Raw genomic sequence first — 24,135 nt, forward strand, 5'->3', positions numbered from 1 at the left:
GGGGGATAGTGACCCGTGTTTATGTTTAGTGATTTTGCTACTTTCTCTTAGTTTGCAGTTCACACGTCAAATGAAGACAAAACGGATTTCTATGGCTGGGAGCTATCAAGTGAATTAAAATACATTTACATAATGACGGAAGGGTAAAAGGTGTTATTAGTTTCAGTTTTCTGATTCTATTTTATTTCCACATTTTTGGCAGTCAAGCATTAATTGCCTTTCACATCAATGAAGTTATTTTTGTCAACTTGCTAAATAAATGCAACTTCTATTAATCTTTTCTGCAGATGCAGTATATTTATAAGAAACGAAATGTTTCATTCCACACTATTGGTTTAGTATCAACTGTTCATTGAATTTCAAGTACACATTTTCATCTTCTGGCACGTATGGCATTATGCCATATTAAAGAACTAAACATGAGATAATACAGTACCAGTACTCAAAGAAAATTTGCAACCCGGAAAGGCCACTGAAAAGCTTGATATCAGGTTGGGGCCTATTTCATTGTAAATCTGGACACATGAATGTGCCCTTTAAGCTGAATTATGCATTTTAGTATTATTTATTATATATAAAAACAAAGATGAGGTGACTTACCGAACAAAAGCGCTGGCAGGTCGATAGACACACAAACAAACACAAACACACACACAAAATTCAAGCTTTCGCAACAAACTGTTGCCTCATCAGGAAAGAGGGAAGGAGAGGGGAAGACGAAAGGAAGTGGGTTTTAAGGGAGAGGGTAAGGAGTCATTCCAATCCCGGGAGCGGAAAGACTTACCTTAGGGGGAAAAAAGGACAGGTATACACTCGCACACACGCACATATGTGCGTGTGTGCGAGTGTATACCTGTCCTTTTTTCCCCCTAAGGTAAGTCTTTCCGCTCCCGGGATTGGAATGACTCCTTACCCTCTCCCTTAAAACCCACTTCCTTTCGTCTTCCCCTCTCCTTCCCTCTTTCCTGATGAGGCAACAGTTTGTTGCGAAAGCTTGAATTTTGTGTGTGTGTTTGTGTTTGTTTGTGTGTCTATCGACCTGCCAGCGCTTTTGTTCGGTAAGTCACCTCATCTTTGTTTTTATATATAATTTTTCCCATGTGGAATGTTTCCTTCCATTATATTAGTATTATTTATGGAATTCCTGTGATCTTGACGTATCCTCTGATGTCCTATTTCTTTTATGGTGTCACGAAAGAACTCTTAATGCTATATGTGAAGGAACATATGGGCTTCCTACATTATCGTAGCTGTCCACGTGCAGTAATGCCTGTTTTATGCTGCTCTCTGGAAACTGCTGAAACAAACCCACGTTGAAGAGGTCGTGGCAAAATATTGCGAATGGTTCTTTGAAAAGCGTTATTTTCAAAGGAAATTTACATTTACACATGATGAGTTATGTTACGTGTGAGAATGTGCAATGAATTTCTTAAATCACAGAGCATTTGACATCTCATTTAAAACTTAACGCTTTGAGTACCAATCACATGGAATAATTTTGAGCACACACAATTAATGTCATTGTTTAAAATTTCACTGGCACATTTGTGTGATGTATCTTAAAGTGTAACAACGCTAAAAAGACCAAAGTTATATTTGAAAGCTTAGCTTTTCTTGTACGTTATTAATCTGCAAGATCAATATTATTCATGAAAGCTCAGATTTTCTTGTAGCTACACAATGTACATTAATTCAAACCATTAACTTTTCTTATTTGTGTGTTTACACTACTTAAGTGATGTTGCTGTTGGATGATTGGCTGACTACATCACACGTCCTATGCTCTGATTGCTGTTATTGGCTGTTGAGATGACGTGACGTGAACTATGATTGGCTTACAAAAGTCCATTGCAATCATTATTTCAATGCTTCGGAAATTAACGTGCTGTGTTTGGTGGAATTCGAATTTATACTTTCGTAATACAAAAATATGCAGTGTACATGTTGCTGCACACCAAAGATCTTTCCAAAATGGGGTGCCCCCCCCCCCCCCAACTTCCCCTTTTCGTTATTTCAAAAGTGCCGGGAAAGGTAGTTCTACGCTGGTGTATAATTTATTTAGGAACACTGTATATCATTCTGCAGTGTTACTCCTCTGAACTATTTTGTCCTGAAGCTTTCTGCATGAACAATAATAAGGTAGCTACCGTTATTCACAGGAAATTTCAGACCATCAAGCCTATTGCTCATTTTCCAGCACATTGACCTCACCTGGTTCTGGTTTACATACATTTTGTCAATGTAATCAATTTGAGATGCTCCACTATCTCAAATATCTTGCATTCCTATTAAAAATACTATTCTTGCAATCACAATATAACTTCTTTCCATAAGTAATTTTCTCCCACCATTCTCACGTTCTTTAATATTCGTAAAATTGTCCATTGCCTGTTGTTAGGAAATACGGTGTCTGCTGCCAGGTATTCACCTCTCGAATGTATATTGAATATTGTGTGATGTAAACCATTCTTAGAAGAATCATGCACATCACCTGCTTCTTTCTTATGATTGCATCACTTTCTTGGTGATTTAAAAGATGCAGATCCAATAATTTCATACTCGCATTCACTTAAGTGTATATACACTGTAAGGTTCTCATTCCTACACCACTCATTTCAGCTGCTCTTGCCATGCACCACATGGAGGCGTGTTGCTTGCTTCCAAATGTCCCCTGAAGAAATTGTTTATGTGAACACTACAGCCATAGTTTTTTGTGTAACACTTGGTGGTTTTCCATTCCATCGCCCATAACAAACACTTCACAACCAATATGCAAGTCAACGCATGCACACTAAAATAAAAATCAACAATGAACATTCAAAGCACTCTCAGCGATGTGTGATAAAAGACTGAAATCGGCAGGATGATGCTGCTAGTTGGAGCATCATATCATAACCCCCTTGCTACTGCACACCTTTCCCATCATGCACCTTCTTAGGTGCTCAGACCACTAGTCATATATGAGGTTGATATGTGTCTGTCAATACGGCAATGGCGTAAATGTGTCACATGGTGTAATCATGTGTTGTGCCTTGCATGCAGCATATGGAGGGTGACAGCAGATACGTCTTTGTGACTTTGCATTATGTGGAAGAAAAAGGAACACTTCAATATTTGACTAACACCGTGCTTTGTGATCTGGGGAAAACTAGATTCCTTGGTGTGGAAATGTTTGACAATGTTTACTGTGAAAACTGGGAAATAAAAAAAGTCAAATAAAGGCAGTCTGTTCAAAGGTCAATGATGTAAATTCTACTGCTGAGTAACATTTAATCCTTTTTTGCTCCATTCTGTGCAGTGTGACATGGTTGCATCCTCTTCAGCACACCATCCCCAGGGTGACTGAGGCATTGCTTTTCAAGTCTGCCTCACCATAAGACAGAATTATCCAGTGTGTAAGGAGGGATTCCTGTCATCACACCCAGCAAGTTTCAACCAGGGTTTAATGTCTACATCTACTACAGGTCATTCCATTCAGTTGATTTCTGCCTCTTACAGGAAGTTGTTTGTGAGATGTAAATGTTATGTTCATGATATATCATCATAAAAGATGAATCTCTCACCAAAATGTTGACCTTTGGACTTGACAGTAGACTGAAAGATCCTGTCCCAATGCTTTCAGCACACTAATTACCATTGGTAGCAGTGATAGACATACGACATCTTTACTGTTCTGTAACATGATGGACTCTCCTGCTTGCTGAACCCGTGGGACTCTGCGCTTGACACACACCTCGCTTGTGCGCTCCTCTACAATGATCATCAGTTGTCAGACAAATCTTACACTTGTTGGTGAATACAGCTGATGCCACTTGATCCGGTTACCACCGCAAGTGTTCTAGTACTCACTTCCTTCACACACCACTGTGCTGGAGGTTTCTACTGTTGTTTGTAGTGGACGCACAGAGGCACAATTGATTAATTGTGTGGAGACAATTCAACCCTCCCAAAGTGCCTGCAAAAAGGCAGTGCACAGTTCTATGCATTCTTGTAGGGATACCTATCGGCCATATTTATAGGTTGTGGTCATCACTAGTGTTACTGAACATGGGCAACTACTAAGAGGTAGAGCTTCAACATTTTCAGCCTCACAATAGCAGCTGAATGTCTGAATGACATAGCTGTGTTGTACGGCAATTTTGCAGATGACTTCCCTTGCTAGTAACACTTCTTGCAAAAAGTGACAATGCACATAAGTTTCAAGTTTGAAATGGCCCATTGAGGCACATTTACAGACTGAATAGTATACACAAACTGCTTTGTCGTGTTTATAATTAGAGACCAAGCTTGCTCTGCTGAATTGCACTGAGGCTGGAGGTTTATATTGGTGCCTGATGAAGCAGTTGCTTTGTTTTGAATAGTTTGTGAAAGAGATTGCTGAGCCAAAGAACAAATCAATGCAAATCATGAGAGAGGTGCAAAATTTGTCCTCCTCATTTTTCAATCAGCATTTCCTGTGATACTAAAAAACACAAGTTAAGCTGGTGTTACATCTTGCGTAGATTTCTTTACTTGTAGGCTAACTGGGTGAAAAATTTAAGTTTCAGTACAGCTGCAGTCTTCCAGGGTGACATTTATTTATTTATTTGTTTATTTTCAGTTATTTGCACATGTGCAACTGAGAAGCCTCAAAGGTTAGAGATATATTTCGTAAGCTGTAATTTTCATTGTATTAATTTTAGTGTGTCATGATACATCATGCCAAGTACTCTGTAGTAATTCATATGGTAATATTCAAGATACATTATTGTATTCTTATTTTGAGATTATTGTTGTTATCTGGAATACCTCAGCTTTTCTTTTGTTATGTATCGTTAAAAGTATGCTAGTTCTGTGCACCACTCCTGCAAATTTTGGTCCTCTAACTAAGAAAAGCATCATACACAGAGTTCATTCCTTGAAAGAATTAAATTTTGTGGATAATTATGTCAGACAGGATAGCATATCAATCGTGACCCATGTCGTTTTAAGATTTCTGAGATATAGGCTCTTCCTGTGTCTGCAGAGTAACATTTTCTACCCAGTTATTTTGTGTAAAGGTTGTTTTATCTTAGAATAAATCCATTGTTATAAGAAAAGAGATAAGTGCCTGCACATTGCTGTGTTTTTCCCTGAAATTTCTAACTGAAAAGTTTGAACATCCAGGTGATCTTCTCCAATTTCTGTTATTGAATGTCGAAATTTGCATCCTGAATTTTTTTATCAATTGATATATGCGACAAAGATCAACAATCAGCATAAGTGTAGTTTGATATTATAATACTGCATATATTGTCATATTATTACTGGCAAGCAGTGTTGGATATTATCCTAAATTAGTTGTATTGTCATCATGGTTGAAGATAAAAATTTTTATGCAGTGGTGTGTCATTCAGCACAGTCTGTGGAGTTCATTCAGATGTATTGTTGGAACAAAATTCCAGGTGACTTTCTTGTTATGAGCACACAGCAGTTAAATGTTGAAGGGCAGTGCTTCCTGTCCCAAGCCAGCCATTCATAATTTTATTGCTCTTTAGTTTTCCTAAACTATTGTTACTCCATATGAGCTGTTATTTGCATAAAAGGCTACTAGGAAATGTATATGTAATGGTATTTAGAAAAACAGTTTTTTTCCTTTTGACAACGATAGTAAAAAATTTAAACTTCTCAGGATACTATTTCAGTTTTATGTGAAACGTTCTGCTGATGTACTTAAGTATCTAACCATATAGTTTAGCATAAATAAAAACTGGATGCTCTGAACCAGTGGTGCATGTAAAATAATGTGCTATTCACATATTATATGGGCGTTCTCTCCTAGCTATAATGCATTTCTGTGATTTTCCATAGAGAAGATGACAGAAATGTAGAAATGTCACTGGATGTTGTCAGTAATGCAGATTCCATTCTATCATGGCCCCATACAGTCTCAATGAGGGACAGGTTTCGTTATTGTATTGCCTGGGTAGCTGCACCTTGCGCAGAGCAGTTTCGGTAATGTTAGAAGTTGTGGTATGTACATTGGTTTGTTGGACAATTACATGTCCCTAATGTTAAAAGGAATAGTAACAGAATGTACTGCAGTATTTTTCATGTGTATCCTGCTCTGTTGAGTATTCCTTCAACAGAGATCTCATGTGCGGGGTTATCGTGGACTGTGGCTGTCCACATCATGATGCTGCCAAGAGTTTGTCTCACATGTTGTCCCCTTAAACAGTCCAGTAGCTGCCACTCACTTTTTCAATACTACACTCCCAAACAACCATCAGTGATGGCTTAACACAACTTTCAATCATTCATACCTAAGTTGTCTTTTGCTAAAGTATTGTTGGCAGGCTGAATAGTCATAATATAAGAGAGGAAGCCTGGTTAGGTTCAGTCTAGCTTGTTGTACCAACTCAAATTAAAAGCCAATATTCGTGGCACAAAATTGGTTTTATTTTATCAAGGTGTATACGCTCCGGGACAACCAGGAAATCCGGGAATTTTTTCATCCGGGAGAAAACTGGGAAAAACATGGGAATTTTATAGCACTCCGGAAATTTTTCAGAGTTTTAGTTTTCAATTAAATTTTTGTAATTTTGATTTCTAACAACTGATAGTCTAACAAAGAATATTACTCTACCTTGCTATTGCAGAATTATATTGCTGGAATAAAACATAAACAATAGAAAAAAATTAAGTAAAACCTAAGTTGCAAAGGAAATGCTCCATTTATAACAAAACAAACTGCACACACACACACATGCCTGCCAACAACAAAACGTGTTAAAGGCATTAGGACGAAAGACTATGCAATACTTTATAACAGCAAACTGCTTGCAATGAACGTGACATCACAATTGTTTCCGTTAGTTTCGTTAGAGAAGATGCCAGTTGCGTATGAACACTACATTCTTCCGCTTCTGGCTACTTGGAAGCGTGGCTGTAGCGAGCAGCCAGATGCTACCCAGAAAATATTTTCTGGCATGCATTGTTTACATTTAGTTATGTTGCTGTTTCCTCTTCGTTTACAGATCTCACGTAAAATAGATTCACATAATTATGGAAGGCTATAATACGTTTTTCGCTTGTATTTTGGTTTTATTTTATTTCCAGGTTTTTAACAGTCAATCATTAATCGCCTTGCAGAATGGTGAAGCTATTTTCGTCGGTTTGATAAAGAAATTTGGTTGTTATTAATATTTTCCACTGAGGGAGTCAATTTATTTGAAATGAAGTGTTTCGTTCCATACTATTGGCTAGTTTCAACTGTTTGCTGGATTTCAAGTGCATGTTTTCATCTTCTGGCACATATGCAGACATGTCAACTTTCAGAAGTGAAAAATCATGAGAATTTTAGCGGTGTACTGTTGTGAATTACAACACATCCCTGACAAAGTTGCAATAATTCGATGCCTGTAACAACTCAATTACATTTGCTTTATTATTTACATGTAAATACTAAATAATGGACCATGCAGTATGGCATTATCAATAAAATTAAATGAGCGTATGGTATCGTTGGCCGGGAGGCTCCTATTCGGGGAAGTTCAGCCACCAGGTGCAAGTGTTTATTTCATTCGACACCACAATAATAAAGAACCAAACATGAGATAATGCAGTGTTGGTACTCCAAGAAAATTTACATCCTGAAAACCACACTGAAAACTTAATATCAGGTTGGGGCCTACTTCATTGTGAATCTGGACATACGAATGTACCTTTCAAGTGGAACTGGGTATTTTAGTAAGGTTTGCGAAATTCCAATGCTCTTGGATTACCATCTGATGTTGTGTTTCTTTTGTTACATTGTGTAAGTTCTCTTAATACGTCAAACATACGAACATTCAGGCTGCGCATGGGCAGTAACAACTGTTTTCTGGTAGTTAACGACAACTGATGAAACGAACCTGTTTCTAATAGCTTGCGGGAAAATATAGCAAATGGTGGTTTGAAAAGAGTCACTGTCAATGTAAATATCCTTTTACACAAGATGAGTTATGTGGCATATGAGAATGTGTGATGATTTTCTTAAATCATAGACCGTTTGTCTCTCATTTAAAACTTAAAAATTTTACTAGCGGGTTTATGTGATTTATCTTAAAGTGTAACACACGTAAAAATAAGACCAATTTATACGTGAAACCTTAGCTTTTCTGGAGACCAGTATTATATGCGAAAGTGCAGCTTCTCTTGCAGCCACACTTGTATATTAATTTAAACCATTGACTTTTCGAATAACCCCCCCCCCCCCCCCCTTGTCCGCCACTCATGGTTGTTCACTAATGTGCTAGGAATTTCAAGCCGGGACATGAAACTTTAACCCTTCGAAGGATTGATAAGTTTTACAGCTCCGAGGGAAAGTATCCTGTCATTTAACATGGGGGAAAGTTTATTTTTGTCCGGGAGAAAGTGTATTTTTAACCAGGAAATCCTGGAAAAATCCAGGATTTTTTTTCCTTGTCCGTGTATACACCCTGTTTATGCTCCCATTGTTGTGCAGTGACTGTTTTGAATCATAATTGCTACTACCAGAATAAAGAATCACTAGCACCAGTACTGATGCCTCATCTCAAAGGTCTCTGGCAGCTCTTCAGGAAGACCACCCACAGTTCCACCGTAAGATCCCCTTGGAATAAAGTCAGTTGCACAAATTGCGCTAGTCAATACTGTACTGTACTTACTAACCCAATATTATGGTAAGAAAAGCATGTGAAATACTGAGGTTATAGTTGGAATTAACATGCTTATCATATTGTCCGTGTTCCATCCACAACCTGGTGCATTGAATTATTGGGTGTACCATTTGATTGCATTGTCTGGATATTGCATCATTGGAAATGGTAATTTTATACGCTACTTGACAAAAAAAAAAAACACCCTGAAGGGGAGGAGTAAACAAAATGAAATGAAACTTCATGGGTTGACAGGGTAGGTGACATTTCAGTGAAAACGATATCATGTCAAATTAAAAAAGCACCAACGTAGGTCATCCAGTGCAGTGCAGAACTATGATTGACTGCTGAACACAGTCTGACACACAAATCAGCAGTCGATGCTTCCTGGTCACCATAGCACTCCAGACACATCCATTAGTGTTGTGGTGTTAACAGCAGCCAATGCATGGGACAGTAATTCCCAAGTCCAGCTGCAGTTAGTTTCTGACCAATGGTGTGAGATGACACAAAATTTTGCAGGAAGTCCACTTCTTGTTCTCGGATGGCAGGCAAGAAGCGACGGGTTTATGATGTGCTTTGTGTACAATACAGTGATTGTCCCTTGTGGTGGTCAGACTGGTCGAGCGAAACGTTGACAATGAGTATGCCTGCCTTCACATTCCCGTATAGTCCAACATTGCACCACTCTCACATCCGAATGTCCCACAAATCAGCTGGCCAAATTGAGAGGCACAATGAGGCTCTCATAAAACAGTAACACAAATACGTGCCATCTCCGTGTCCTTCACAGTAATATCTCAACAATTGACATGTTCATGCCCATTGTATACCCTACCGGGCCTAGTAACTACACTAACCACGGGCAGCACTAATGCTCTCTGGGGGCCATTTCTATCTGTCACAAAGAATTGCAGCTCTAATAATGTATGTACCTGCCAAGGGGTCAGTATGTGTACGAAGTTATATTGACATATGATCACGTCTTCTGAGTGCTTCACTTTTTATGGTCAGGCAGTGTACTTTCTACTAGCTTAGTTTTATTACGAGAGAGAGAGAGAGAGAGAGAGAGAGAGAGAGAGAGAGAGAGAGTGAGAGAGGGGGGGGGGGGAGGAGAGGGAGAGGATAAACGAACAGAAATGGTTACAGAGATTAATCTTGTTTTCATTCTATTGAGTTATGGAATTTTGATCTCGGTTGCCATTTAATGTATTATATGTAATGTAATGGAATAATTTATAATAATCAAATATTAGATGACAAAATTTATGGCTGATTTTGTGGGAAACAATACTTAAATCTCACCCAGTGACACATTTGGCTGTAAGGTGACCTACATGATCTCTGTTGTTATTCCATAAGCTTTGATAAGAGGCTTTCACCAAGGAAGGTGGCAGTGCAGTCAAAACACTGGACTCGCATTTAGTAAGAACAAATTTCAAACCTTGACCTGCCATCCAGATTTAGGTTTTCCATGGTTTCCTTAAACTGACTAAGGATACCAAGTAGCTGGTTCCTTCGAAAGAACCAGTCTGGTCTTTTCCACTACATGCTTCCTTATCAGTGTAAGGTTTTTTGTGTTTTATGCAGTCCCTGTTACATTTTTATCTGTCTTGTCATGTTTTGTTATCACTTTCTGTGTGCATCATGATCTATGCCACTACAAAACTTATTTTTGATAGATAAAGCCAAAGAGTGGAGCAGGGTCCTGTCCATTCCAGCTGGTAGCTTATTGGAAATGTGAATCGAGCCATACTGACCTCAGAATTGACTACAAATACAACAGTCATGCTATGTCTTCAGCCTCACCTCTACTGAATCTCACTGTAGCTGTTCCAGTTGATGGTGGTGTCAAAAACATGCAATCTAAGCCAAATGCTCAATGGTATGTATGGCATTTGAAATCTCTTTTGCTATCTGATTTTTTATGTAAATAAGTCTACCTTTAAGAAATTGCTAATGTTTTATCTTGAAATGCTCAAGACAGAGCAGGAATGAATGTTTCGTGTCTGAGGGAATTAACTTTCAAAAGGCAGTTCATTATCTTTCAACTATAACAGAGTTCTTATAGTCTTGTTCTTATTGTGTACAGGAGACCGTCATGTAACTTAATTTTAAGATACTATAAAATAGCTTATTTGTTGTAGTAAAGTTTGAATTAATGAGTTTTTTTGTGAAAACATGACTGTCAAGTACATTTTTTCTGTTTTATGGACACCAGCGAATGAGGGTGCTCAGTTTTCATGATCTCCGAGAAAAAATAAAAATAATTGTACTCCATACATACAATAATATTTACGGCATTTGTTTAATTGAGAAAGTATATGTGCATATCATCAAATGCTGATTTTTTCCAAACAGTATGATAACATACTTATCGTGGAAGATAAGTGTCTCACGTAATATGACAAACAATAATTTTAAGAAATGCTTTAATGTGCCGTTCTTCAACACACTAAGCTTTAATTGGAACTCATTTTAGTTTACATTTCTTATCCATTACACATTATACTTCTGTACATTAATTTGAAAAAGAAAAATCATTACTTGTTGTTTGTTGGACTGTTGGTCGGAATATTATGGCAATCTGAAGATACCACATCCAGAGCAACCTGAAATACTGTGGAAGCATCAGAAGTGGCAGCAAATCTCTCGAGATTAGCAATTGCAGCTGCAACTTCAGTGTGGTGTGGTAGTGTAATACCTTCACATTCCTCCTCAGGAGATGAGAGTAAAGCATTACTATTGCCTTCTGCATGAACAGAACTGATGACAGGTTCTTCAGCAACACAGTTGTCATCTGCCTACATCCATTCTCCCATATTGATGGTACAAGAAAGCAGCAACCAGTTGTAAGCATGTAGAAGAGCAGCATTAGAATCCAAAATAGTATCAACATTATGAGTAAGTTCAAATGTAGGCTGATTAGTTTCCCCTTCAGCTTCAGCAATGTTACCAGCTACTGTCCAGGCCTTCATGAAATGGTTACTTATGGTGTCTGTTTTAACTTCATCCCAAGCATCAAATATGCTATCGATAACTTGCAGTGCATTAAATTTGGAATTGTTTCTTGTAGTTTGTTTGCACTGATGGTGGCCTTGAGCAATAGGTATCTATAATTACACTTCATTGAGGTGATAATGCCTTGATCCAATGGCTGCAGACTGCTCTTAGTGCTAAGAAGAAGAAAACTTCTATGTTCAGAACTTCGAGTTTATTGAACTGTTGAGCCAAGCAGTGTTTAAGAGTTAACAAAATACTTCTCTTCCTCACGGCCATTTGTTGCCAAGAGCCAGCTACAGAATAAAGATTTGATCATCCAAGCTTTATTGTTATTCTTTAGTGGTGGCATGACCAATTCACCGACAGTTAACATAAAAAAAACCCTGGATTTTTGTATTCCAGTCACTAATGGTTTAGTTTCTCAGAACCATCTGAATTACAACACAAGACCACTGCCAGCCTCTCCTTGCTGCTTTTCCCTCCACAACATTTTTAACCCTTGACATGTAGTGTTTTTTTGCAGAAAATGCCGGCTCCATCCATATTAAACATGTCTGTTGGGTGTTGCAAATGAGAGAGCTTGGATTGAAATCACTGCAACCACTCATTGGTATCTTCCTTGTTTACTTTATGTGCCTTCCCACAGAATGACAACACTGATTTCATGCATCTTTCTAAAACACCGTAGCCAGCTCCCAAAACATACCAACCCAGAAATTCCATTTTTCTGGCAATTTTGCGAGCCTTTTTTTGAAGTGTGGGGCTGGACAATGGAACTTACTGTGAGCACATGTGTTGGAATCATGGAAACAGCGAATCCTTCATTTCTTCATATTTGACTGGCCTCAAGCACTTACTACGGCCGCTCACTGAACAGCTTGCCAGATTTTCCTCTGTTTTCTGTCTTGAACTTCTACTGATGAGAGAGCAGACATCAAGGTTTGGAAGTATTCTGCAACCATTGTTTTTGTCTCCACTGTTGACCATATTTATAATTTGCTGTTTTTGCTTGAGCTTCAGAGGATATGAGGTCATTTCTGTTTCATTGACCTATTGCAAGTGTTGTAATGAAAAAAATAGCACATATTCACTTTTTACAAACAGAGACAGAGTTCTGCAGATTGTTGGGTGTCATGTGCTGTGTGTAGTCTGCTGACAGCACCTTTCTTACCCTGCCCTTGTGTCTTATGCTGTGGAAGTAACATGTGAGCAGCAAGCAAGCAATCGGACAATTGGTTCAAAATTATAGTAAAGTGCGTTATTGAGAAAAATTATGTGTAATGCATAATGGAAAATACCATAATGTGCAGCATTATGTATGTACATACGTATTTGGTTTAGACAAAGAATAAGATATGGAACAAGCCCACCAAACAAAAATTTAATTACCCCAGTGTGCACCCACAGGTGAATCATTGTGCATTTACAGACAGCACAGTGATAACAACATGTTCACCCATGTGCACACTACCTTGATGTGAGCATAAGGCAGTAGAGATCAGTGATACACTTGTGTTTCAAGAAGACATTGTACATAGACATCGATAAATGTAAGGATGTGACAGAGTGGCGAAAAAGGGCAATTGTGTCTGGCTGTGCCCATAACCACACAGTATGTGAAGTTGCTGGATTTGTTGTTATTTCATGGCAAACCATTCAATGTGTCTACAAGCAGTGGCGTAACATGTCGCCATGAAAAACAATGTCACAATTGGGGTCAGGAAATTATACTCACTGAGAGGATCCCGAGACGTGTTTGACAGCTTGTGAATCAAATTTGGGGAGTGTTTTTTCAAGGTTTGATAAATACAACAGATACAGTTTTTCATAAAATGAGTTTTTCTGTTTTCACCTAGACAGATATGTTTCAGCATTAGAATTTTTACGTGACTACTACATCTCACTGACATTAATAATGCGTTGTAAGAAAATACATGAAAATTTAATTTTTGTAACAGTATATTAAGATGAGATATTTCCAGCTTTTTCAAAAGTCAATAAATGCTTATAATTATCGCTGGTACAGTTACATTACCTTCTTTAATTCCATGTATTTTTTTTCCACTACTAATATTTTTATGTACTGTAATGTTTATTACATGCCTGCATTGTGGTAAAATGCATTTTTCATATATTACTATACATAGTATTTTATTTAATTTAAAGTTTTTGACTTTGCTGAGAGCACAACCTATAATAATAGAAATAATTGTTTAACTTACTCAACTTACTTATTGTCAATACTATGTGAAGTATGAGATGAATAACACAAAAATTGTTACTTGTTACAATCAAATTATTTTCAAGTTCTCCCTCTTACATCTATACACATTATTCATCTAATACATCTTTGTAAAACTCCTTTGCACCATTTCGAATTTCAGAATACTTTAGCAAGGCAGAAACATCTTTCTTTGCTTAGTATATTTTGTTTTGGTAAAGACTGTCTGTTAGTACTGTTGGACAGCATGGTTTCTTTCGTCTCATGATGTCAGCTTGTATTGGATCTCCCAAAGTATGTGTCTCTTGCTGACAAATGAACAATTTTCTGTATTTTCTTTCATGAGGTGACTTGCTGGCAGTTCATTTTGAATGATAACTTGGATTTTAGTACTTTCTGTGCACTATCTTTGTAGATTTTTAACTGTCCACTCTGTATTTAGAACTTTGAGAGTACCATACTCTTCTAAAATATTGTAATATTCCTTAGGAGACAAGATTCTTGCTTGATTTCTTTCTTTTTTTCAGTAAGACTTCTCAGTTGTACCAAACACTCAGTCTGGAGGGATGTAGCTATGGCCACAAATAGGGAAAAAGTGACAATAACATTGTAAGCAACTTTAATGGCTCCTCTTAAAGATTGAGTGTCCAGTCAGGTGTAGAAAACGGTGCTCTCCCTCTTTTGCTCTTCAGTATGGATTATGATGCACAAATTGTGTAACCATACTTGTCTAGCCCAGAAAACCTCACTGACTGATAGTTTTGGAATAGGCTGGTTTTGTTGTACGTCAAAGCAAGTCTTAATGAAAGTAGGATTATTTTCCCTCATTGTATCGTAAAAACCGCTTTGCACAAGTTTTATGTAATCTGTGTCTAGTTTGTAGTTCATTCTTCTTCTGCAGACATGTTTCACATTTTATTTCTATTAAACCAAATTTACAAGTGGAGCAAGTTTTGGTATGAGGTATCCTGAATGATAGATTGAAATATTTGTAAAATTTCTGCTCGTATTTCGATAAGGATCATTGTTACATTCAAATTTTTCTTTCTTTCTTTCTTTCTTTCTACACTGAAGCTTCTGAACATTTTATTGACTGTGGGATCCGAAGGAAAATAACCTCTTAGACTTCCCCCTTTCATGGTGGCTCTCTCTGCATTTATATTTTTTATATCATTCCTGATGGCAATAGTTATGTCCTTACAATCCCTTCCTGTTCTGTTACCTCCTCTCGTTTGGTAACCTTCCTCCTTCATGGAACATGCTTACTAGATACGATAACCTGTCCTTTGAAATGCCAGATACTCCTAGGAAACTGGCAGCACAAACAGGCCCTATTTCACCATCCCTTTTTTGTAATGGTATACTTCACTCCTGTAGCCTTTGAAGGTGCAGGTGTTCCAATGACAATAATGTCCAGTGGAAACACTACTCCTGCCAGTAAATATTGCCACAGCAAGGAGTAACATTGCTTAAAGCAACCATTATACTCCATTGTTATTAACTGCTTGCTGTGGAAACAGAGCCAAGACACAAGAGAGTAATAATACTGTCTTTGTTGACTTTTGCTGTAACTGTAAGAATGCATACATTGTTTTGCTAAAACATTGTGATTTGGAATGTTCATATACAGGACAGTAGTTGGCTTTTGCTAAAACTTGCTTCGGGGGTTGATGTTAAAGGTCAACATTATGTCAATACCACACCTAACTCAATTTTGAAAGTTTTTGTGTATATCAAGTTTTGGAAAAATGTTCCTGAGTTGCTTCCAAACTTGACAGGGATTGCAGTATGGAGTGAATGAAGAGCCATCCCAACTTGTTTGTGGAAGAACAATGAACTCTTGGAGTCACTCACCTCACAAGAGGCCATTGCCCACACAGCCACATAAAGACAACAGCAGCAAAGTTCAGCAGTGAAATGGATAAATGTTTTCAGAGATGTTTCCATCATGTTTAATGCACTCAAAAACTGATATTAGCCTTGAAAACTGTATTTATTAGTTTTATACAGCCTTACAAATTACGGCCTCACACCAATCTCAAAGGCTGTAAAAGAATAATACATGAAAGGGTAGTAGTGGAAAAAAAGATTGATAAAATACATAAAATTGCACATAAAAAATGCACATGCTTAGGTAAAATAAACTGAATTTTCTCAAACATGGATGCAAAGTTCTGCTCCACATTACTTGATGACATTTGAATGCAAACTGACTCACTGTACACATTGAAGTTTTAGGTGAAGACGACGAACGGATGACATTACTGTAAGGCATTTATGAAAATTACATGTTTTGAGATACAGAAATACTGATACAATTGATTAATACTATGTAGTTTTTCAGTGACAAATAATATTCTATTATCTCCATTACATCGCCCAGTTTACTGTCTAACAAATATCCATCTAGTGCAGAGAGGCTGATGAAAATTATCACCACAAGATGGCATCAATGTATAAAAATGTAATTAAAATAAGTTAACATTTAGTTGTTCAATAAAACATTAAATTACAACAGATATGTAATTTAGTATCCAGGGATGAACGTATAAAAATGTTAAAACTGATATACAAAGATATTCCGATGATAAGATAAAGCAAAATTTACAAAGGTACACACAGAACGACAGGTAGTGTATTCAATGTGTAACAGTGTTGCAGAAACAAGCGTCAGTGTATAATATAAAGTACTGGAGGGAGTACAACAGATGAGTGTGTATTTAATATACAGCTAAAGATAAATACTGAAAAATTAGCATCTGCCAAATCTAGTGACCATGCACAATGTGGATATTACTGTTCAAAGGTTGAGCACACCATTAAAAACCTACTGGTCTTATGTAACAATATTCCACTTATGATAGAACCAACAATAAATAAAAATCAGAGATAAACAGTATGTAAAAGAAAGATACAACATATAAAGCATAGCGATAATATGCTGTGACATGTAAATTTGATCAGTTGCACAAAGGAAGGGGGTTAAAATTTTTTAATTAGTTTTGCTATTTCTAAAATGTTGCCCATATAATGCATTAAATAATCTGCTCATTGTATTACAGTCAGGTAACCCTGAAAATATGGTTGTTGCACATCATTTTAAATAACGGGTACAATGCCAAAGACATGCTCACTGCGTAATAACAAGCAAATCGAGAAAAAATATGGTAGTTACACCACAATAACGTCCCAGAGGTGCTTCCAAAAATATTGCCACATTATGACTAATCATTGATATACAAGTATAAGTTGCTCAACACCACCTGACAGAGTACACAGCAACAGTGAAACACCTTAAGTATTTTCTCGCAAAAGTATGTCTCGTGAATACATAGCGGCGTTACACAACAACACTGTACAGTAACTATATTGAGCATATATAAAGGATACAGAAGATGGAAAGCAGCTCAAAGAATACATTTTGTTGGTATGAACTACCTACACACACATAAGCTATGTAAAGAAATAACGTACTGACTAGCCATCTATGGGACTCCAGTAATTTCCTGTAGCAGCAGCTATAGATATTCCAAGGATGAATTAAAGAAAGCAAACCTTAAGAGCCTGTTATATGATCAAACTGTGCAGTAACTGTATTGAACGCACATAAAATGAAAAGAGGAGGAAAGCTACTTTCATTCTTTGTTAAATGAAATTCCGCTTAAAATTGAAGGATATTGAAAATGAATTGAATATATTGGAGCAAGTCGCAGAATATAATGGATAAAACAGCAAGGAGATTAGAGTTTGGTATAACAGATTGAAAAATAGTCACCCAGAATCCTAAAGATTAAAAGAAAGTGAAGACATGTATTACACATGATGGTAATTTTTGCAATGGCCTAGTGAACCATTTTAAAATACCGAATGTAGAGAAAAGTCTATAAATCAAGAATAACCCTGGGAAAAAGTTAAGTCATTCAATAGAAGCCAGACCAATAAATATGAAAACTCGGGCATGTATAGACTAAAGTGTAAGGATTGTGAATGCTTTTATGAGGGCAGATGGGTAAGTCTTTCAAGAACAGATTTAGGAAATATATGCACTACAGTAATGAATGTAGCATTAAAAAGCATTTATTACTGAATAACCATACTGTTGGTGGTGATCATGGAAATTTAAGTATTTTAAGTAATGCATCTAAAGAGCAATTTCTTGATATGTTAGAAGAGTTAGAAATTAATGTTGAAGAGGATGAAACATCCAGAAATACTAAATGAAGAAATAGAATTCTCTAAAAACTACTGCTTCAGTTTGTTCCCGGAATATCTATAGGCATCGGTACAGAGGGAAATAGCTACACTCTAGTAATGGCGACTCAGTACAGTATTTCGTTATTCAACTTTCAGCTGTGGTAATTCATACCAAAAATGTACTCTCTGTGTAGCTTTTCTTCTTTTTTTCATTTTGTGTGTGTTTGATACTGCTACTGCACAGTTTGATTGTATAAGTCCACTATTTTCTCATAAGATTTGCTTTCTTTAATTTTCATTGAAATATCAATTAACATTACTACAGGAATTATTGGATTCCAATAGATGGTGACTGAATATGGTATTTCCTTATAGGACTTTATTTACAGTAATTTTGCATTTGTGTGAGTAATTCATAAAAAATGTATTCTTTGTTTACCTTTTCATCTTCTTCATTCGTTATATGTGCTCAATATAGTTACTACACAGTTCTATTGTGTAACACCACTATGTATTCATAAGATTTGCTTTTGTGAGAAGATACTCAAGGTGTTTCTGTGTACTTCATCTGTGAGGTGATAATGAGCAATTTATACTGGTACATCAGTGATTTGTCATAATACAGCAATATTTTTGAAAGCATCTATGGGTCATTATGGAGGTTTAACTGCTGTATTTTTCTCAATTTGCTTGAGGTATGCAGTGAGCATATTTTTGGTATTGTACCTATTATTTAATGTGATACGTAACAACTATATATTCAGGCTTAGTTTGCCGTAAGACACTGACCAGTTTATTTATTATGTGATTGGCAACATTTTAGAAATATGAGAAAGAAATAATTTTTTAACAGATTCCTTTGTGCAACCTTCTGGAGTTACATGTTGCAGAATATTGTCGTTATATTTTACCTGCTGTATCCTACATTTACGTACTGTTACCTTGGTTTTTAATGTCTTGTTAGTTCTACCATACATTGAATATTGTTACACAAGACTGATAGGTTTTTGATGGTACACTCAAACCTCTGATTAGTAATTTGCACTTTGCATGGCCACAAGATTTGGCAGGTGCTAATTTTCACTGTTTACCTTTAGCCATATATTAAATACACCGTCTGTTTTAGTCTGCTGATTAGAATGAGACCCTTAGAAGCCAAGGGGGTATACGTGGCAAATTTCTAATTTTGGAGGTAAGTTTAGATTTCAGTAGTTAAAGCAGACACAAATCTGTGTGGCAAATAGATACAAGTAACAAGCAGTCTGGTGCTGACATCTAGTGGCTGAAAAGAGAACGGTTAAGACAATCCTATATTTTCTTTGGAAGTCAAAGAGTGTAAGCGCACTTTTATCCCTTGGCTACCAAGTGATTATAAACAGCTCTGTTTTCTTGGTTGAGTCTTTAACGGAAGCTATGTAATTTAAAATTATGTTATTGGTTCTTTGTGATTTTTCTTATTTTATTTTCTACACAAATGTTATAGATGTTTTTAAACTATAAAAAATAATTGCACATCTGTGGAAAATAAGCTGTATAAAGAGTTTTGTGCAGAGAATAATTTACCACATGTTAAAATGTGTTACTATAGATTTGTGTTCAGTACGTCCTTCAATCTGTTTCTATGCACCTTGTACTGATACTTGTGTGACATGTGACACGTTGTAAAATTTGATAGTTCATGGAGACTCAAAAATATTCACACATTGGCTCTTGAAAAGGAATTATGTTTTCATAAGGCACAGGTGGCTAGAGAAGCAAAAGAATGTTCAAAATATGACAGTTCATAAGTAGCAGTGTGCTTTGGACCCTCAGAAGGTACTCCCAACACCTGTGCTTTCTTGCAGCAGAGCGTATTATGCATGACAGCTGTGGACCTACAATTTTTGTGTGCATGATTTAGCCTCTGGAGTCCCAGCAATGTACATTTGGTATGAGAGTCAAGCTGCTTGTGGATGCCAATAAATTGCTTTGTGTCTTTTACAACATGTAAGTAGATTGCCCACATCAGTTAAACACATTACAGCTTTTAGTGACTACACTGGGGATCAAAATAAAAGTACATACATTGAACCTGTAGATCACAAATTCTTGATATCTGGTCATGCTTATATGGAAAGTGTGCAAGATTTTGGAATTATTGAGAAGGTTGCCCAGAAAAATCCTTGGAATTTTGTACCTGATGAATAAGCATTCCTCATTTCAAAGACCAACAGGAAATTTAAGGTAGTCCAGATGACTGTGATTTCCTCACCCTAAGTGCACTCAATGATTAGCTCAAGGACTCTGTGAAAGGCTTGTGAAAAATGCAGTGATTGGACTTTGAAAAGTCACCCTTGATCATTTTGTACAAAGAATCTCTCAGTGAAGATGTGAAAGATTTTCAGAATGTTAATAACATTGTGGGAGAAATATCAGTGTCTTCCCTGCTCTAGAAGTAAACATTGAAAAACTTAAGCTCAAGTATCTGAAGTACAGAGACCTACAGACTCTACTTCCATTTGTGCCACCACTGCATGATGAATTTTACCAGAAGCATCCACACCATGAAGCTGCAAGCACATTGTAGCCAGTTAATCAAAACCAAGAAGTAGTTCATTGTTGTTCAGAAAATGAACGTGGCAGGATGTTAGAAAAGGATTGTGCGTAGACTCAAAATAATGTTCAACTCAAATTACAAGTTACTACCTGCCATGAAAGTATTCCTTTTTATGTCACTGTTATATTAAAAATCATGTAAATAATAAAAAGTTACTGACAAAATTATGTCACTGTTATATAAAAAATCATGTAAATAATAAAAAGTTACTGACAAAATTCAGCATTGATTGCTCTGGATAAGGTAGGCAATAAAGCTTCAAAAAATGTGCAAATATGCATGTCTCTGCAAAATTGTTACGTACTAAATAGGCTTCCTGTCATTTTGTGTGTACCTTTGTAAAGTTTGTTTTGTCATATGATGGAATTACTACTGCAGCAATTTTAACATCTTTATGTTTGCATTACAGAATTCTAAATAATGTACCTGTTGCCATTCTTTAGTTTATTGAACAACTAGGTGTTAACTTACTTTACATTTTTATACATTGACACCATCTTGTGATGATAATTTTTCCAGGTGGATATTTGTTATGTAATTAACTGAGTGATGTAACAGATATAATAGAATGTTATTTGTCATTTACAAATACATTGCATCAATCAATTGAATCAGTACTTCTGTATTTCAAAACATATAATCTGTATGAACACCTTATAGTAGTGCCATCTGTCGGTCTCCTTCACTCAATACTTTGATGTGTACAGTGAGTCAGTCTGCACTCAAATGTTATCAAGTAATTAAGAGCAGACGCTTTGTGTCCATGTTTGATAAAATTCTATTTCGTTTTACTGAAGAATATGTTACAGATATTTTAGTGAATTCTACCCCTCTTCATTGCATTGTAAGTATTTCATCCATGTGTTTTCACTGAGTACATACTTTTTCAGTTTTTATTATGTAAGTTTTATGCAATTGTATCAAAGATTTCTCACTGACTTTTGTGTATTTCTCTTGTACAGCCTTCGAGAATATTGTAAGGCCATAATGTGTAATGCAGTGTAAAATTAATAATTACAGTGGTCAAGACTAATATCCGTTTTTGAGTTCAGAACAGTTCATTGGGCTGGAAGAATTTGACTGGTTTTCTGAACACTCCCATGGCCTATTACATCTCAATTGACTTGCAAAATCACCAGACTTTAACCCCATAGAAAATCTATTAGAAATGTTAGAACAGTGGGTAAAACGCCAACATCAGCATCCCTGTAATTTGGTGGAATTGCACAATCAAATCCTTAGCAAGTGGCTTAACCTGCATGCAACATACATGCAAAAACTCAATTCCTAACCTAATACAGGTGGTTATCAAGTCAGGGGCGGAATTACACAGTATTAAATTATTCTTGTAATGAGTTCTCTAGAAGTGACAAACGTTTTGTCCAGTGAGCTTATGTAAGGTGGGGGTCAAATTTATTTGTTGTACAAATAATCTGAAATTCACTTTCAACAGTGGATTTTTTAATGTAATTTGGCAGGGACATGATCAGGTAGTTACTTTGTGTGCTATGTAGTCATATAACGAAGTGAGTGCCAAATAGTTAATTCACATTCACGGTAGGTGATGGTTGGTTTGAGGGTATTGTGGTAATGGGTTGCAATCATTGTGAATTATTATTGTTGATGGACTCCAATAATGTCCCCTGGGACAACCCGAGCAGACTTGGGTTGCTCCTGTAACACACACAGTCATCGTTAGAGAGGCTGGTATCATAAAACTCACTACATAATACATAGCCATAGTAGTTGTTGTTTGCACACTGAGATGGTGAAATCCAGTTGTTTATAGAATTTGTACTATATCAGTATACATTTCAAAGACAACTTCATAATCAGGGATTCTGTAGTTTTGTAAGGACCTTCATTGTGATGTCACCACACCAGAAATGCGGATCTGTGAATTTTAACAATCAAGCCACTCCTGCGTGTTTCAGTGTACACAGTTTTCAAAGATGACTGGTGACTACAAACTTCATTTGCAAAGTACAAATTCTATAAAGACAAGTAGACAGCTTTTATGCTTAAGTCTTTCTTTTATCTCTTGGTATTTTTATGTGCGTGGAGCCATGTCTGCATGCCAATGTCATCAGCTTCCATAGCAAGATCCATTTACGTGTAACAGGGTGTCAATGTGTATATTGGTGGGTTTTCACTGGCATTTTGCTAGCTTAATATTGTCTGTAGTGTTTCATTTGTGATGCCTGAAGGTGGTCAGTTTCATCCATGGAAACGTCCTTTTGATTAACAGTGCTTTTTGCCAGTTTTTGCAGTTGTAGTTCCTTCAGTTGAGTATCAAGTATTCATAGACTGCTTGAGTATTCAGAGCTCCTGTCGACTCATGTGGCCAGTTTCTTGCCTTCCTCTGTGAGAGGGTATAGGCAAAACTGAAGGTGCATGTCCAGGATTTATGTATTGCATTATATTCATTGAATCTTGTTTTGTATGATGCAGATGTGATGGTGATCCCTTGATGCCTCAGAAAATGTCCTACAAACTGATCCCTTCTTCTAGTCAAGGTGTGCATGTCATCAGGAATTCAATGAAAGTTGTGTACATAGACATAGCCACCTTTCTGCTTAGCTTACCTTGTTCCTTGATGACGTTCTTTGTTTAATCCACTCTGTCATGTATATGATTCCTTCAAGTGAATTTTTGGTCCAGCCAGACCCGATATATCTAACCTTCTGATGGAAGAGTGTTGCTTGTACTTGTAGGTTGATAGTTAATGCTGTTGATGTTGGTAGTGGTGTGGTCCTCAGTCTGCATTTAAACTAGACTGTCACCCACGTTTTGTCATTTACGTTAACACACCATTTCTCCCACTCAGAGCTGTCTATAAATGAGTGTTTCCAGGTTTGGACCAGGATGAGTTTATCATTGACATATGTATGTTGTGTTGCTGGGAGGTCATTAACATGGAGATTAAATGAAGGGGGCTGGAGATTAAATGAAGGGGGCACTAAGATGTCATCTTGATACATTTTTGTATAGCATGTAATGTTATCTGCATGTACCAAATGTGAATTTTGAAGGTTCTGTCGATGAGGTATGAGATGCAAGAGCCTGTTGCCAAACCCAGCAGCATTCGTTTTGATGATGAGGCTGAGACTTCATTAGTTATCGCCCATGATTTTCTCAGTACCTAGTAACACTGGCCCTCTTGCTGTGTTGTTAATTTAGTTGTGTGTAAAGTGTATCATTATACCAAAGAGTTGTGATTTTGAGTTCTGAAGACTGAGAACTAATTTCCTTGGCCTCAGGGTGTTGTTATGTGATGTTTGGAAGGCATTTTAATATTATTTTCTCATCAATTGTGCTGAAGGAGTTCAACAGGCTGGGGCTCTGCTTGAGGAACCATATAGATCATTAATTTTTTTGTGCTAACCAAATGAATCCTTAAAATTCAATTTCTAGATCTCCAAATGGGCTAGTTGGACTCGTAGTAAACAATAATGACAATTTCAAACTGAAGAATATGTGCTGGC

The 24,135-nt window shown here is 36.7% G+C and overlaps 1 protein-coding gene across 1 annotated transcript in view; it reads left to right on the forward strand.

Annotated features, from left to right (window-relative positions):
* The window catches only part of LOC124722546 (F-BAR domain only protein 2-like), a 313,554-nt gene that overhangs the window by 224,298 nt on the left and 65,121 nt on the right, over positions 1–24,135 (forward strand). The window contains exon 17 of the mRNA XM_047247688.1: positions 10,319–10,521. Coding sequence (XP_047103644.1) covers positions 10,319–10,521 — 203 coding nt within the window. The remainder of the gene's footprint in view (positions 1–10,318; positions 10,522–24,135) is intronic.

The sequence above is a fragment of the Schistocerca piceifrons genome, chromosome X (assembly GCF_021461385.2).
Source record: "Schistocerca piceifrons isolate TAMUIC-IGC-003096 chromosome X, iqSchPice1.1, whole genome shotgun sequence".
NCBI classification, from domain to species: Eukaryota; Metazoa; Arthropoda; class Insecta; order Orthoptera; family Acrididae; genus Schistocerca; species Schistocerca piceifrons.